General features: G+C 50.4%; 1 protein-coding gene across 1 annotated transcript in view; it reads left to right on the top strand.

The window, feature by feature from the left end:
* The first annotated feature begins 214 nt into the window (after positions 1-214).
* Positions 215-14,387, top strand: part of TRPV6 (transient receptor potential cation channel, subfamily V, member 6) — a 32,364-nt gene continuing 18,191 nt past the window's right edge. Inside the window, exons 1-14 of the mRNA XM_011989863.1 lie at positions 215-565; positions 8,188-8,285; positions 8,441-8,563; positions 8,935-9,072; positions 9,378-9,476; positions 9,623-9,798; positions 10,304-10,450; positions 10,838-11,050; positions 11,350-11,436; positions 11,536-11,612; positions 11,860-12,025; positions 12,372-12,438; positions 12,802-13,070; positions 14,172-14,278. Of these exons, the coding sequence (XP_011845253.1) occupies positions 438-565; positions 8,188-8,285; positions 8,441-8,563; positions 8,935-9,072; positions 9,378-9,476; positions 9,623-9,798; positions 10,304-10,450; positions 10,838-11,050; positions 11,350-11,436; positions 11,536-11,612; positions 11,860-12,025; positions 12,372-12,438; positions 12,802-13,070; positions 14,172-14,278 (1,895 nt within the window). The 5' untranslated portion in view covers positions 215-437. The remainder of the gene's footprint in view (positions 566-8,187; positions 8,286-8,440; positions 8,564-8,934; positions 9,073-9,377; positions 9,477-9,622; positions 9,799-10,303; positions 10,451-10,837; positions 11,051-11,349; positions 11,437-11,535; positions 11,613-11,859; positions 12,026-12,371; positions 12,439-12,801; positions 13,071-14,171; positions 14,279-14,387) is intronic.

Below are 14,387 nucleotides of genomic sequence, written 5' to 3'. Positions count from 1 at the left end.
CCTCCCCGGTTGTGACTGGCCTGGGGGCAGGGAGAGAGCCCTGGGTGGAGAAAGAATTGGAGTTGGCACAAGGCCCCCTTGGTAGGCAGGTCTGTGGCTGGCCTGTCTCTTTAAATCTCAGGTAATTTGGGAGGAGGGAGGGAGTGTCCATGCAGCTTTGGCTCCTCCTTCTCACTCCCAGTAGGAGCTCCCGACAGGCCAGCCCTGCAGAGTCCTGGCTGGCTCTGCCAAGTGTAACAAACTCACAGCCCTCTGCAGACTGGCTGGGGCAGCTGGGAGACTCCCAAGGAACTCATCAGGAAGGCAGGAGACAGGAGACGGGACCTCTACAGGGAGAGGGCGGGCCGGCCCTTGGGGGGGCTGATGTGGCCCCAAGGCTGAGTCCCGTCAGGGTCTGGCCTCGGCCTCAGGCCCCCAAGGAGCCGGCCCTACACCCCATGGGGTTGTCCCTGCCCAAGGAGAAAGGGCTAATTCTCTGCCTGTGGAGCAAGTTCTGCAGATGGTTCCAGAGACGGGAGTCCTGGGCCCAGAGCCGAGATGAGCAGAACCTGCTGCAGCAGAAGAGGTAAAGCCGCCTTGGTCTGCTTCCCTTCCAACCTCCCCAGGCCTGCACCTCTACCCCTCACCCCTCCCTCACCTCCCATCTTTGTTTGGCACCTCTGGCTGGACAGGTGGTGCTCCCAGGCCCGGACTGGCTTCTTGGGAGCATTCTGTCTCAAGAGCCTCAGCCCGTAGGGCTGGTGAAAGAGGATGGGGCTGAGATGGGCATAGGTGTTTACTATCTTAAGATCTAATTCAATTCTGCACGCCTCTTGTGAGTACTTCCCTAAGGGTCAGGCGCCTTGCTGGGGCTTGTAAGGATAGAACATCATAGCCCCTCCACCCAAGAGGGGACAAGAGAGGACGGCAGATGAGGACAATGAGGCGCCTTGCTGGGGCTTGTAAGGATAGATCATCATAGCCCCTCCACCCAAGAGGGGACAAGAGAGGACGGCAGATGAGGACAATGCCTTCCGTACCTCGACTGCTTGCCTCTAGAACAGTCTCTCTGGCAGGAACACATAGTATACATATGTTCGCATGGAGGAATGAGTAAACGATTGAATGAATGAAGCAGAGAGAACCACAGACACCAGGAACCAGAAAATAAGACAAAATGTGAAAAAAAGTTACCATTCCTATGCATTTGTCTCATCAGACATTGACCAAGGCCTTACTATTTGCCAAGCACTGCGGGGATATGAAGACCCACAAAGCTCAAACCCAACCTTGAGGCTTATTTCTCTCTCTTAGTGTGGGTGGGGATGTGGGGGAAGTGGGTCAAAACAACAGATATTCTGAGGACCTGTGCTCTCCCGCATTCAGGTGATGGAAATCGAGACTCTAGAGTTTAAGCCCTAAGGAAATTCACTGGCTGCTTCCAGCTTCTGAAAACTTCCTAAACCCATGTGCTGCTTTCTTCACCATGACAGCTTAGAGTACAGAGCCGGAGAGGAGCAGGGAACCGGAACTCGGGGCTATCCCTGCATGTGGTCTCTTCTTCAAGGCCTCTAATAGAGTTCCCTGCCCAGTTGGTGGCATGCTAGAAAGAAGTCCTGCCTGTTGGGGCTTTCCCTGGGTCACAAAGGAGGCAGATACTATGTCTGTTCATAGACGAAAGCCTGAAGTCTTTGCGTCTTTGGGTTTTTTTCTGTCCCCAGGAGTAGGAGCCTGCTTTAGCCTGACCAGGGAGGCTTCCTGGAGGCCCCTGTGTTTTCTTTTGCTGAAGGATTCTGGGCTGGGGATGGTCTCCTTCTGTGAATTGTGCCTTCCTATCTCTCACTCCAGCCGCCCACCTCTACCCCAAAGGCCTGGGAGAGTGGGGACTGGAGCACATGTTTGGCTGATGACATCTCTTGGGGCAACAGAATGGCTTTGTTGTTAGAGAGTAGGTCGTCCTCACTGGCTTCACTCATCCTCTTCCCACTCTTAGGACCCCAGGGTCGGGGGATCCAGGCACAGCGTACAGAAAGGCCTGGGGGATTAGAAGGGGTGGTGAAGATTCCCTGTGTGGGATATCAGGGGAGAGCAGAGTGGAGGCCCTGAGCTGAGTCTGGCTGAGAATAGGCTGCTTCCGCATGTCCTGTCTGCCCCTACTTTTCCTCAGATCATATGGGGGCTGCCTCTGCAGCCTTTGGCTAGAAAGCCTTGATGTCACCCTTGGGAGGGATTCCCCCCTCCCTGCTCTGACTTCCCACTGGCCTCTGCACTTTCTTGATCTTCTTCTTCCTGGATATCAGGTGTCCAGAGCAATGACTCTCCTTTGGGTGGGCACTTCCCAGAAGGATGCTGAAATTGCCTGCAAGGGGAGTTTCCTAATCTGTGCCGTCAACTAAAGAGAAGGCATGGGGGCACTGAGATAAACATGGGATGACTAAGTAAATAGGAACAATATGGACAAGTGAGGGGTGAGCTAATGGAAGAAAGGAGCACACAATGATTGAGAACGCAGTGCTGTACTAGGTACTACCACCTGCCTTATCTCTGTCATCCCTGTAACAATAATGGAAGGTGGGTCCTGTTACCCCCCTATGAATGGGGCAGGCTCAGAACCCCGGAGCAAGTAAATGGTGAAGTTGAATTTGTTCCAAAGGGGACTCAGAGGGATAACTGTGGGGTGGGATTGGGTGAGATTCCACGGTGTACAGGATGGTCTAGTGGGAAAGGAAGGCTTTGAGTCTCTCCAGGATGATTGGTAACCCAAAACTCCTCTCTCTACAGTGGACGTTTCTTGGGGGCTTAGCATGCAGCCCCCTCTGCTTAAATCTACGTTGTTGAGATCCAAGTCAAGCTCTCAACTTTCTCCCATGTCTTCCAGGTCATCTCTCCCTTGGGCTTGGATTTTCTCACTTCCTGATATTTAACGCATTACACATTTATCGAACATAAGGCACTCCACCTTTCTGCAGAAAATGAATATGACACAGTCCCTGCTCTCAGGGAGTTCTCATGCCTAGGAGCAAAGTTTACTGACAGGCACATACTTGGGCTAAAGGTGAGCTTAGTGGACATCACTAGAAGGGTATAAATGAGTGTTCTGGAAGCATAGAGGAGGAAGTGTGAGATCTGATTTCGGCTGCTGTGGGGTGTCCTGGGCAGCTTCATAGTGGCTGCTTAACCTGAACATACTCCCGCCCATATGCTGACACTTCGTCATCTAAGGAGCAATTTGGAGGGAATGCCATGCTTGTTGGAGCTTTTCTTAGGGTTAAATGCCTGCATGAAATACGTGAATCAAGGGTCTGAAAAGTCAGCCCTGGGCTTCTCTGGTATATTGTGCTCGCCTGCCACGGTAAATACTTACATACATGCCTACTTGCAAATGCGCAGATAGACATGTGCACAAAGGAGCTGTGGCACTTAGGATGGCAGCTGATTCCAAATCTCTAAACAACCACTTTGGCTTCCTCATCCCCACTGCCAGGAACATGAGCTGGAGGGAGGTGGCTCACAAGTGCCCAATGTATGCCTCCACCCCACACATTACCGCTCTTTCCTTCATCTGTGGTCACTGCGCAGGCCTGCCCCCCCAACCTCCAAGAAAAATCAGGAGGAGCCATAAAACTAGAAGAACCACATAATTTAGTGGTCAGAGCCTGGGGCTGGATTCTTGGCCAGGCATCCTGCCTTTAACTCCATGTGATCTTCTGGCAATGATTTGATTATGCCGCTTCAGTTTCCTTTTCTGAAGCATGGGAGAACTATTCAGCCGGTGTTAGAGGGTTGTGAAGAGCAAAAGTGATAATGAGTGAGGTGCTGCAGGAATGAGAGGGGCCATGAACTTCCCCCGCATAGCATTGTATCCACCCAGGAATGCAAGGAGCCATGCACTCCGAGCAGCCCTGTTGTGTACCAGCACCAGCCCTGCCCAGAGGGCACACTCGCTGGTGGGAAAGGTATTTGTGGTGAGACCAGTGGGACCCATGCCTGTCTTCTCTAACTCCTCTTCCAGCCCTGATTAACACTGAGAATCGCAACCAAGAAATGACCAGTGGGGTACGCATCGTGGCTTTGTCTCTGACTTGCTTCCTCCAGCTGTTACATGAGCAAATTTGACTCAATTTCTGGGGGCCTTTCTAGCTCTAAAAATCTTATTTGAACTTTTCTCAAGAGTCTTGTGATCCTGCCTTTTTTTCCAGCAACTAAAACCCAATCTGGATCCATGCATAGAGTGCACATATCTACAAGGATGGAGGAGCAGATGAGGGCATGGGGTGGAGGAGATGGACAGAGGAAGTCAGGAATTTTTCCCTGGTGGCCCAGAGGCAACCCTGAGAGGGAAGTCATTGATCTGTTTGCTGAAGAAATAACGTGCTAGATTTTGTGCCAGGAAACCCTTAGTTGGGTTTTCACCACTCTAATGTTCAACTAGACCATTCAATTTTATTATAATTAATTGCCTAGTAAAAGAAAACATTCTAGAACCTGAAAATACCTTTCATATTGTTACAATTTCAGATTTGCTCTATAATCTCTTTTGACTACTTCATCAGTGGGAGCTTAAAAGGCTTCATCTTTCTTTCTTTCTTTCTTCTTTTTTTTCGTTTCTCCCTTAGTTGAGTATTTAATGATCCATAAGAAAACATTTTTATGTATAGGATATTTCTGATTCCTTTCACAGTGAAGACTCCTCATTCTAAAACGGATTATGAATAATTGTACCTCTGAATCAGAGTTTCTCCACCTTGGCACTATTGACATTTTGGACAGGATAATTCTTTGCAGTCAGGGCTGTCCTGTGCAGGGTGCTTAGCCATGTCCCTGCCCTTGACCCCCGTGTTGTGATCTAAACTCCCGTGATGAGTTGCTACTGAAAAATCTATTTGTCCCCCAAGCGCAGGAATCTTTGGATAGATCCGGTCTGTGCACCTCCTTCAGGCACCCAAGGAGAGTCAGGTGTTTTGAGTTCAGCCTTACTCCCAAGCAGGTGAGCTAGGGCTTTCTGTGCTGTCCCCTTGTGGGCATATGAGGTTATTGCAAGTAATGGCTGGGCCGGACACCTTCAAAACCCATCCACATGCAGGGCCCCCCTTTTTGTTGGATTCTGGAGTTTGCAGTCAGAGGAGGCTAGTTCTCTACAAACCTTGCTGGGTTGGGTCATAAGCTGGTTCTTCACGGAGGGTGTGGTCTGGCTAGGTTGCCAGATAAAATACAGGACACTCAGTTCAATTTAAATTTGAGATAACAAATAAGCTGCTAGTATAAGTGTATCCCAATATTGCATGTGATATTACTTATACTAAAAAAAAATTGTGCATCTAACATTCAAATCTAACTGAGCATCTTGTATTTTTATTTGGTAATGCTAGCAACTCTGGGTCTGACAGTAGCTTTTTGTTTTCCCCAGGCCACTAGAGTGTCAGCAGAGGCTGAAAAATGAATTCATAGGAAATGGAGGTTTATGGGGGACACTTTCAGCTTCAGAGATGCGTAGGGACCAAAGGGGGATCTTTGAGCCTGCCACTGACTATACCACCACTAACATCTAGGATACAGCAAGTAGAACTCTGGACTTGGAAAACGTGCTCTATCGGACCCATTTCTAGATTTGCCATCAATCTTTCACACATTTGGTCAATATGGGACACAAACGTGAAAGCATATTGGAGGAGGGCAGGGAAGGAATATAAAGATGAGTTAGTGGCTGGTCTCTGCCCTCGAGTACCCTTAGCATAGAGTAAGAGACACAGATACATAGCAATTACAGCATCCAGTGAAAGATGCTGAAATAAAAGTAAGACCACAGGAGAGAGTGAAGACCTTCCGTGCATCTGTATGTGTGTGTGTGTGTGTGGTGCTAGCGATTGCTTTTCCCCCAGTCTAGGGTATCTAGAGAGGAGAGCTTTGTGCAAATGGTTGATGTGGTGGTGGTGATGAAGGGAATGTAGAAAACTTGTTTTGAAGCTATGTTTGCATACCAAGTGTTCTATTTTTCACTTATACATGCTTGCTGAAGGTTGGCTTAGAGGGCAGCTGATGAAAATAATAAGGAGGAACAGTTAAGTCAAACCACCTTTTGGCATTGCTGCTGATTCATTCACTCTACAGATGGTGTCAGTGAGCATCTACACCATTCTAGGCGTATTTCTAAGCATAGGCGGTGCAGAAGACACAATGAACTGGGGGCTGGGGGAGTTGGATTCTAGAAGGAAAGAGCCATAGGGATATAGGGAGAATGGTGTGCTCTGCAGTGCTGAGACAGGATGAGACCAAAATGCCAGGTCTAAGGAGTGGGTGGGACATGCAGAGGGTGGAAAAGTAGTTGCACAAAGACCTTAAAGAGCTTCTGTGTTCCTTATCCTTAGCATTTAAGGACCCATTGGACTTTTGCATTTGCCATTTGGAAAGATTATCTCAACAGCATCAAGAAGGATAGATGGGGATAGAGTGCAGGGAAACTGGTTAAAAGAATATTTTGCTAATCTTGGGCTAGAGAATGAGGACTTGAATTAATGAAGGTTAGCAGGAGCAAGAAGGTAGGGACTGAATGAAGAGAGAGCTTTCCATGTTGAACTGACAGGACGTGGTGGCTGCTGCTGTGCATGGGGGCAGGGCAGAGGAGATGAGTGAGCTGATGTCTCCTCTCTGATTGCCCTCCCACCTCCAGCTCTGGAGTCAATTTCTTGCCACTGCCAGCATTTTAGAATGTGAGCTCCTGTCTATGTCTTTTTATATGTCACATAATTGTCAAATTATGGATAAATAGAGTTATTTCATTTACTCCCATAGAAAGACCAAATGGCTCCAGGCCAAGAGAGAAAATTGAATCAAAGGGACCCATGTGTCTTAGTTGGGGTAAGTTCTAATTTTAAAAGAGATTTTTTAGCACACAGTAGGAATAAGAATAAAGAGATGATCTGGGGAGTCAGAGAAGACAATTTTGCCTAAAACAAGCGAGAAGTGGATAATAAGGAGAGACTAATCTGACTCAGGGAAAGAAACTGATCCATGAATCCCAAATTGGGTAAATCCAAGAAGGGTCAGAAGAGGGCAGAATGGGAACATTCAGATTGACATGAAATTCAATGAATGAATCCTGTAGATTGGATTCTCTTTTTTCTCTGCACCTATCATTGTTGCCCATAGTTTATGTCTTAGGGGCCAATAGCCAAAACAAACTAGCACCTAAAGTCCTCTAGACAGCTGGTCTGAAAGCGATGGAGAACACTGCTTCGCCAACTTTAATGTGAGCTGTTTGGAAACTCAGGCCCCTGAGCTTGTGTCTGATTTATTGCCACTGGTTTTTGCATGCAAGGATCACTTGAGCAATGCTTCTCAAACTTTCATATGCCCAGGAATCAGCTGGAAATCTCAAACTGCAGATTTGGATTCGCTAGGTGGAAGGGTCAGTCTGAGCATTTCCATTTCTTGTAAGGGCTCATGTGCTGCTGCTGATCCAGGGGTCCACTTTAAGAAGGAAGGCTGTTGAGATGATATGAGAAGAAAGACGAGAGACAGAAAATGAATGAATGAATGAATGAATGAATCAATGAACACCTAGGAGGAAGGGAAGCTGGGAGCCAGGCTTGTTCTTATGGTCCACTGTCCTTTTGTGTTAAGCCCTGAAGATTCTATTGTTGGGAGGGAAGTACCAGTATTGAAGGGTTCTGCTGAGAAGGTTGAGTAGGCAGAGGATGGTGCACCAGGAGAAATCCTGCTAGCCTCTGCATATGACTTCCTCCACAAATATGAGACAGGAATTCCTTGCACTCCTCGGTCCATGCAAAACAAGGCTTATCCTGGAGGGCAATCTCAGGGCACCTGGTGAGGGTAAAACAGGACCACTCCAGGGGTAAACTGGTTAGCAGGTAAGCCACATGTCTAAATAGAACTCCTCCCCTCTGTACCTGAAATGCACTGATAATACATTCACACATGATATGTTCTGGTCCCAGGACCCCAGGAGGGAGGGGGAAGGAAACCAGGCATGGACAATCTCAAACGCACGCAAAATGGGCAACAAGTTGATGTGTATTTACTGACTGTAAAGAGAAAAGACATCAATGGCCCCACCTGCCTTGATTGAAGACCCTGAGGTTCCTGCTGCTGAGGCACATACCTCTGTGTATAATGGAGTCAAGCCAGGGTGTCTCCCTCCACAGCTAGGTATGCTTACTGTCTCCAGCTTTCCTATCCATTCCTTTGTAGGATCTGGGAGTCTCCTCTCCTTCTAGCTGCCAAAGAGAATGATGTCCAGGCCCTGAACAAGTTGCTCAAGTATGAGGACTGCGAGGTGCACCAGAGAGGTAAGAAGCAGACACGCAGCATGATCTCCTAGGTGAGCCCCACACATGGGGCCTCCCAGGAGTGCCCAGGACCTTGTGCTATTGGCCTCTGAATCTATTGTCCCCAATCCCCTGTCCCATGGAAGCCATATAACCCACCTCTCTGTAAATGCCAGGAGCCATGGGGGAAACGGCGCTACACATAGCAGCCCTCTATGACAACCTGGAGGCCGCCATGGTGCTGATGGAGGCTGCCCCGGAGCTGGTCTTTGAGCCCATGACATCTGAGCTCTATGAGGGTGAGGGGCCCACGGGCCTGGGGTGAAGAGCAGGAGTGGCTGATAGGGTATTTCAAGTCAGTCTCTGGTGGATAATTTGGGAAAGACAAAGGGGATCTGAGCCTCCTACTCTTTTTTCTCTTCTCTGCCTCCCTTCTGTGTCAGTCCTGACTGCCCATCACTAGCATGCCTGCCCCCCTGAAATGCCAGGGGGCCTAGAGAAGAGGAAGAGATGGGCAGCAGCTGGATCCCCTGGGAATCCTGAACACCCGAGGGCTCCCTGTTCGCCATCCCAGGCTGCCCCCGAGGGAAAGAGACCGGGGTGCATATGGGAGGGACCCCCTGCAGGATCCTGGGGACAGACCCCTGACTGACAGCTGTCTCTGGGCCAGGTCAGACTGCACTGCACATCGCTGTTGTGAACCAGAACGTGAACCTGGTGCGAGCCCTGCTTGCCCGCAGGGCCAGTGTCTCTGCCAGAGCCACAGGCACTGCCTTCCGCCGTAGTCCCCACAACCTCATCTATTTTGGTGAGAGCAGGTCTGGGCTTGGAGGACGAGCAGGTTGGAAAGGTGGGCAAGGCAGAGCAGGGCCAGGCAGAGGAGGATCCTGCCTTCAGCTGTATCTGTTGGGCAGCTGGAAGGAACAATCCTTTGAGGGCTTAATTAGGTTAGAGGCCAATTTACCCCACGACCCTCCCTCTGGTTCTGCATGAAAAGTGTCCCCAGGCCCTGAGCTGAGATGTGGGGGAAGAGAAGGTTGTCACTTGGGGGAGACTGCACACCCCATCCTGCCATCCTGTGCTCTCCTGCCATGGATCTCTCTGTGTCCACAGGGGAGCACCCTTTGTCCTTTGCTGCCTGTGTGAATAGCGAGGAGATCGTGCGGCTGCTCATTGAGCATGGAGCCGACATCCGGGCCCAGGACTCCCTGGGTAAGAGCTGGGATGGGGAGGGGAGCTGAGATGCTGCAGGGAGGGAGGGGCAGGGTGAGGAGAGGGACTGGGACCTTCAGGAAGACCCCAGGGTGGGGATGGGGACTTTAGGCCAGTGGCCACATGACACCCTGTGTCCTCCCCAGGAAACACAGTGTTACACATCCTCATCCTCCAGCCCAACAAAACCTTTGCCTGCCAGATGTACAACTTGCTGCTGTCCTACGACAGACATGGGGACCACCTGCAGCCCCTGGACCTCGTGCCTAATCACCAGGGTCTCACCCCCTTCAAGCTGGCTGGAGTGGAGGGTAACACTGTGGTGAGAGACACTCCCCATCCCTGAGGTGTCTTTCTAATGACCCTCAAACTATCCTGCTGGCCCTGGGAGAAACAGAGGTGAACACGATCCCTGATGCTTAGGTCCCACTCTCGACTCATATAAAATTTTCAACCCCTCTTACTCTTGTTACCTGTTCTCTTTCTTGCCCACTCTTTTTCCCCTGAGGCATTGGGGGTTACAGAGTCTAGATCCCAAGCTGGGATTATCTGTAGTGCCCCAGCCCACCTTTCCCTTTCAGCCCCCAGAGCAGGGCCCTCCAGCCTCTCGTCTCCCCTTTCCAAGCTCTGGAGGGAGTCATGGGAGAGGACGAGGAACCTAGGGCATCACTGTGAATGTGGGTTCTTCTGCCCTCTAAAGGCTGTCATCAAAATGAAAGGGCAGCCACCCTCTCCAGGGGTGCTATCCTCCTGCACATGCATCCTATCCACATTCTGTGACTGTCCCCTTTGCTTACTGCTCCTGAGTCATCTTCACTTTCCCTTAGATGTTCCAGCACCTGATGCAGAAGCGGAAGCACACCCAGTGGACATATGGGCCACTGACCTCGACTCTATATGACCTCACAGAGATTGACTCCTCAGGGGATGAGCAGTCCCTGCTGGAACTTATCATCACCACCAAGAAGCGGGAGGTACGGTTCATCACAGCAGGCTGTGTCTGGGGAGGGGTGTCAGGGTCTCTGAGCTGCCTGTTCTCCTTTTTTTTTTTTTTTTTTGAGATGGAGTCTTGCTCTGTCACCCAGGCTGGAATACAATGGCGCGATCTTGCTCACTGCAAGCTCTGCTCCCAGCTTCAGGCCATTCTCCTGCCTCAGCCTCCCAAGTAGCTAGTACTACAGGCGCCCGCCACCAGGCCCAGCTAATTTTTTGTATTTTTAGTAGAGACAGGGTTTCACCGTGTTAGCCAGGATGGTCTCAATCTCCTGACCTTGTGATCTGCCTGCCTCGGCTTCCCAAAGTGCTGGGATTACAGGCGTGAGCCACCTCGCCCAGCCCTGCCTGTTCTCTTTCTGTTGCAGGCTCGCCAGATCTTGGACCAGACACCAGTGAAGGAGCTGGTGAGCCTCAAGTGGAAGCGGTACGGGCGGCCATACTTCTGCATGCTGGGTGCCATATACTTGCTGTACATCATCTGCTTCACCATCTGCTGCATCTACCGCCCCCTCAAGCCCAGGACCAATAACCGCACGAGCCCCCGGGACAACACACTCTTACAGCAGAAGCTACTTCAGGTGACATCCTTGTAGGAGCAGATCAGCAGGGCAGGACTTGACTCTGTTCTCAGACTGGTGTCCCTTCCCTTCCTCACACCATTTCTCCCCTTGCTCTAATCTCAAATATTTGGGTACAAACTCCAAATGCATGCCCACAGAAACACACATACGCTCTTACTCTGAGAGCAGAGTTTGAGAAGAGCCAAACCTAACAGATTAAAAAGAATCTGCTGAGGCTGGTGACCCTGGGCACCATGGAAACACAGGGCAGATGCCTGAAAGCCCTGAGCGTTTTGACCATTCTTCTCCCCCATCAGGAAGCCTATGTGACCCCTAAGGATGACATCCGGCTGGTGGGGGAGCTGGTGACTGTCATTGGGGCTATCATCATCCTGCTGGTAGAGGTGAGGTGTGGATGGAATCTGGGTGAGGCTGTCTGCCCCAGGAATCCAGACTGAGTTCCGGTATCTGAGTGCCTTTGTGTCTCCCTGACTTCTCTTCAGATTCCAGACATCTTCAGAATGGGGGTCACTCGCTTCTTTGGACAGACCATCCTTGGGGGCCCATTCCATGTCCTCATGTGAGTTTCCTTCCTCTTACTCCCATCCCTTCCCTCAACAGGGCTCCAGTTCCACTCCCTGGATTCCTGACCTCTCAAGAACCTTAGCTCCAGAGTCCCCTCTCTAGTGCTACGTGTATGACCCTGTGCATTGAGTGTGGAGAGGCTGAATCTGCGTGTGTGGGTACTTTCCCAGCTATATTCTTGCTGTCAGGTCCCCAGGATCATCCCAGCCCTCCCCTCATCACCCTCCTCCCTGCTCCCCCAGCATCACCTATGCCTTCATGGTGCTGGTGACAATGGTGATGCGGCTCATCAGTGCCAGCGGGGAGGTGGTACCCATGTCCTTTGCACTCGTGCTGGGCTGGTGCAACGTCATGTACTTCGCCCGAGGATTCCAGATGCTAGGCCCCTTCACCATCATGATCCAGAAGGTCAGTCCTCCCCACAAGCTCCCTAGAGAAAGGCCCCAGAGCCGCAGTCAGCAGACAGTCCCATAAAGGGCCGAACAGTAGACATTCCAGGCTCTGCAAGCCACGCATGGCCTCACTGCATGTTTTTCTTCTTTTTTAACAATCCTTTAAAAATGTAGAAACCCTTTTCAGTTCAAAGGCCACACCAAAACAGGCCAGGTAGATCTGGTCCGCAGGCCATAGATAGCCAATCCCTGTCCTGGAGGGTGAAGCTGTGAGATTTGTTGGGGTTAGACCTATTAGAGGTTGGATGGGGCAACTGCTTGGGGAATGTGTGCAGATGTTCTCTGCCTCCTGCTCCCTCTAGATGATTTTTGGCGATCTGATGCGATTCTGCTGGCTGATGGCTGTGGTCATCCTGGGCTTTGCTTCAGGTAATCATCTGTCCAGGACCAGGGGCCAAGGCAGGGAGGAGACGAGAAAGTCTAGGGGTCACTGGTTCTGGCTAAACTTGGGGAGGAGGAGTAATGCAGAGATCAGAAGAGACCATATGATGTCAGAGGATGGGACATCCTCCAGAGGTCAGAAAAATTGAGAGTGTTAGGGAGAGGTGGCTCTTAGGATCAAGAAGATGAGGCTCATAGAAAACTAGGGACCATAAAAACCCAAAGTTTGGAGCACTGCAGAGCTGATGATATTGAGATGAAGGGACCAGGATGGACATGGATGCAGAGCCCAGGGTGGACTGGTCGTCTGCATGGTTGCCATGGTAACCCTCACCCCCTTGGGTGGAGCAGCCTTCTATATCATCTTCCAGACAGAGGACCCCGAAGAGCTGGGCCACTTTTACGACTACCCCATGGCCCTGTTCAGCACCTTCGAGCTATTCCTTACCATCATTGATGGCCCAGCCAACTACAACGTGGACCTGCCCTTCATGTACAGCATCACCTACGCTGCCTTCGCCATCATCGCCACGCTGCTCATGCTCAACCTCCTCATTGCCATGATGGGCGACACTCACTGGCGAGTGGCCCATGAGCGCGATGAGCTGTGGAGGGCCCAGGTGAGCCCCCTGGTGGCTGGGAGGGTTAGGGCAAGTCATCACCTTCCTACCAAGGAACCTGCCAAGCTGAGAGAGAGGCAGGATATCTCCACCCCACTTATGTTTGGACAGTTGTAGCAAAGCAAGCCAAATCATGCAAAATGTACAGAAGCACTGATTAGCAATTCAACCAGGCAATACTGGAATCGCTGAGAAGAATGCCTCACAGTTCTCTCAACAGTTAAAAGCTCAGTGTTTTCTAGAGGAATCAACAAGAAATAAAAGAAAATTAACAGTGGCTAAAACTGCACTCTGTACATTTTGTTCCCAAATAAAAACTGGAGTATCAAGTCTTCTTGATGATATTTAAGTCTGCAACATTTGATATGGAAAGCTGGATGTGTTAAAAAAAATAATGCCACCCAAACTACCTATAGTAGCAGAAGCTATCTTCAGCCAGATCTTCAAATAGGGAGAGAAGACCATGAGATGAATCAAATCCTCATTTAAAAAACACCTAGAAAATAATTTATCTAAAAAAAATTATTTCAGCAAAATAATGGAAATTTCCCAAACTGGAAGGCATTTAATTATGCTGTGTAGAAAACGGAGTGGAAAAACTCAGCTGGGAAATAAGGTTCGCTGAGAAAAATATTTTCTCCAGGAATATACATTGATATTCTAAGTGGGATGTTTATATTTATAAGTGGCCTTTATGTCTGTAGGGTCAAAATATCTGGGAGCCCTTAAGAGCCCTTTCTATTTGCTTTGTCTGGTGCCTGTGCTCCTGAGAATGGGGCTTTCGCCTTCTGTCTTTCTCCTGCCTCTGGCCTGGCTGCATCACGGATGTCAGGCCATTGGGTAAAGAACTGTTGGTCTCAAGCTCTATCAACTCTCTCCCACTGAAGATGGTCAACAAAGGCTGCCCCACCTCCCAGATCCAGGGGTGTAGTTCATCACCCCTGGGGAAACCACGAGCTCCCAAGTTTCCTTGGTATTGCTAGACTGTTTTCCTTTGCCCCGCATCCTCTCCTCCTCCCGCCTTCTTCTCCATCTGCAGCTCTCTTTCCTCTGTCTGCACCCAACCCCATCTCTGACTTCCCCTTTTGTCCCCTTACACAGATTGTGGCCACCACGGTGATGCTGGAGCGGAAGCTGCCTCGCTGCCTGTGGCCTCGCTCTGGGATCTGCGGACGGGAGTATGGCCTGGGGGACCGCTGGTTCCTGCGGTGAGTGACATGCGGGGGTAGGTGTTCCCTGAGAAGCCTCATCGGCAGGGTATCCCTCTGCTCAGACAGCTTCCTGCTCCTGGGGTCCCTGTGGAGGCCTGTATGCTCC

The sequence above is a fragment of the Mandrillus leucophaeus genome, unplaced genomic scaffold, assembly GCF_000951045.1.
Source record: "Mandrillus leucophaeus isolate KB7577 unplaced genomic scaffold, Mleu.le_1.0 Scaffold365, whole genome shotgun sequence".
In the NCBI taxonomy this organism is placed as follows: Eukaryota; Metazoa; Chordata; class Mammalia; order Primates; family Cercopithecidae; genus Mandrillus; species Mandrillus leucophaeus.
The sequence above is the reverse complement of the archived record's forward strand: the minus strand, read 5'-3'. Positions and strand labels throughout refer to the sequence as shown.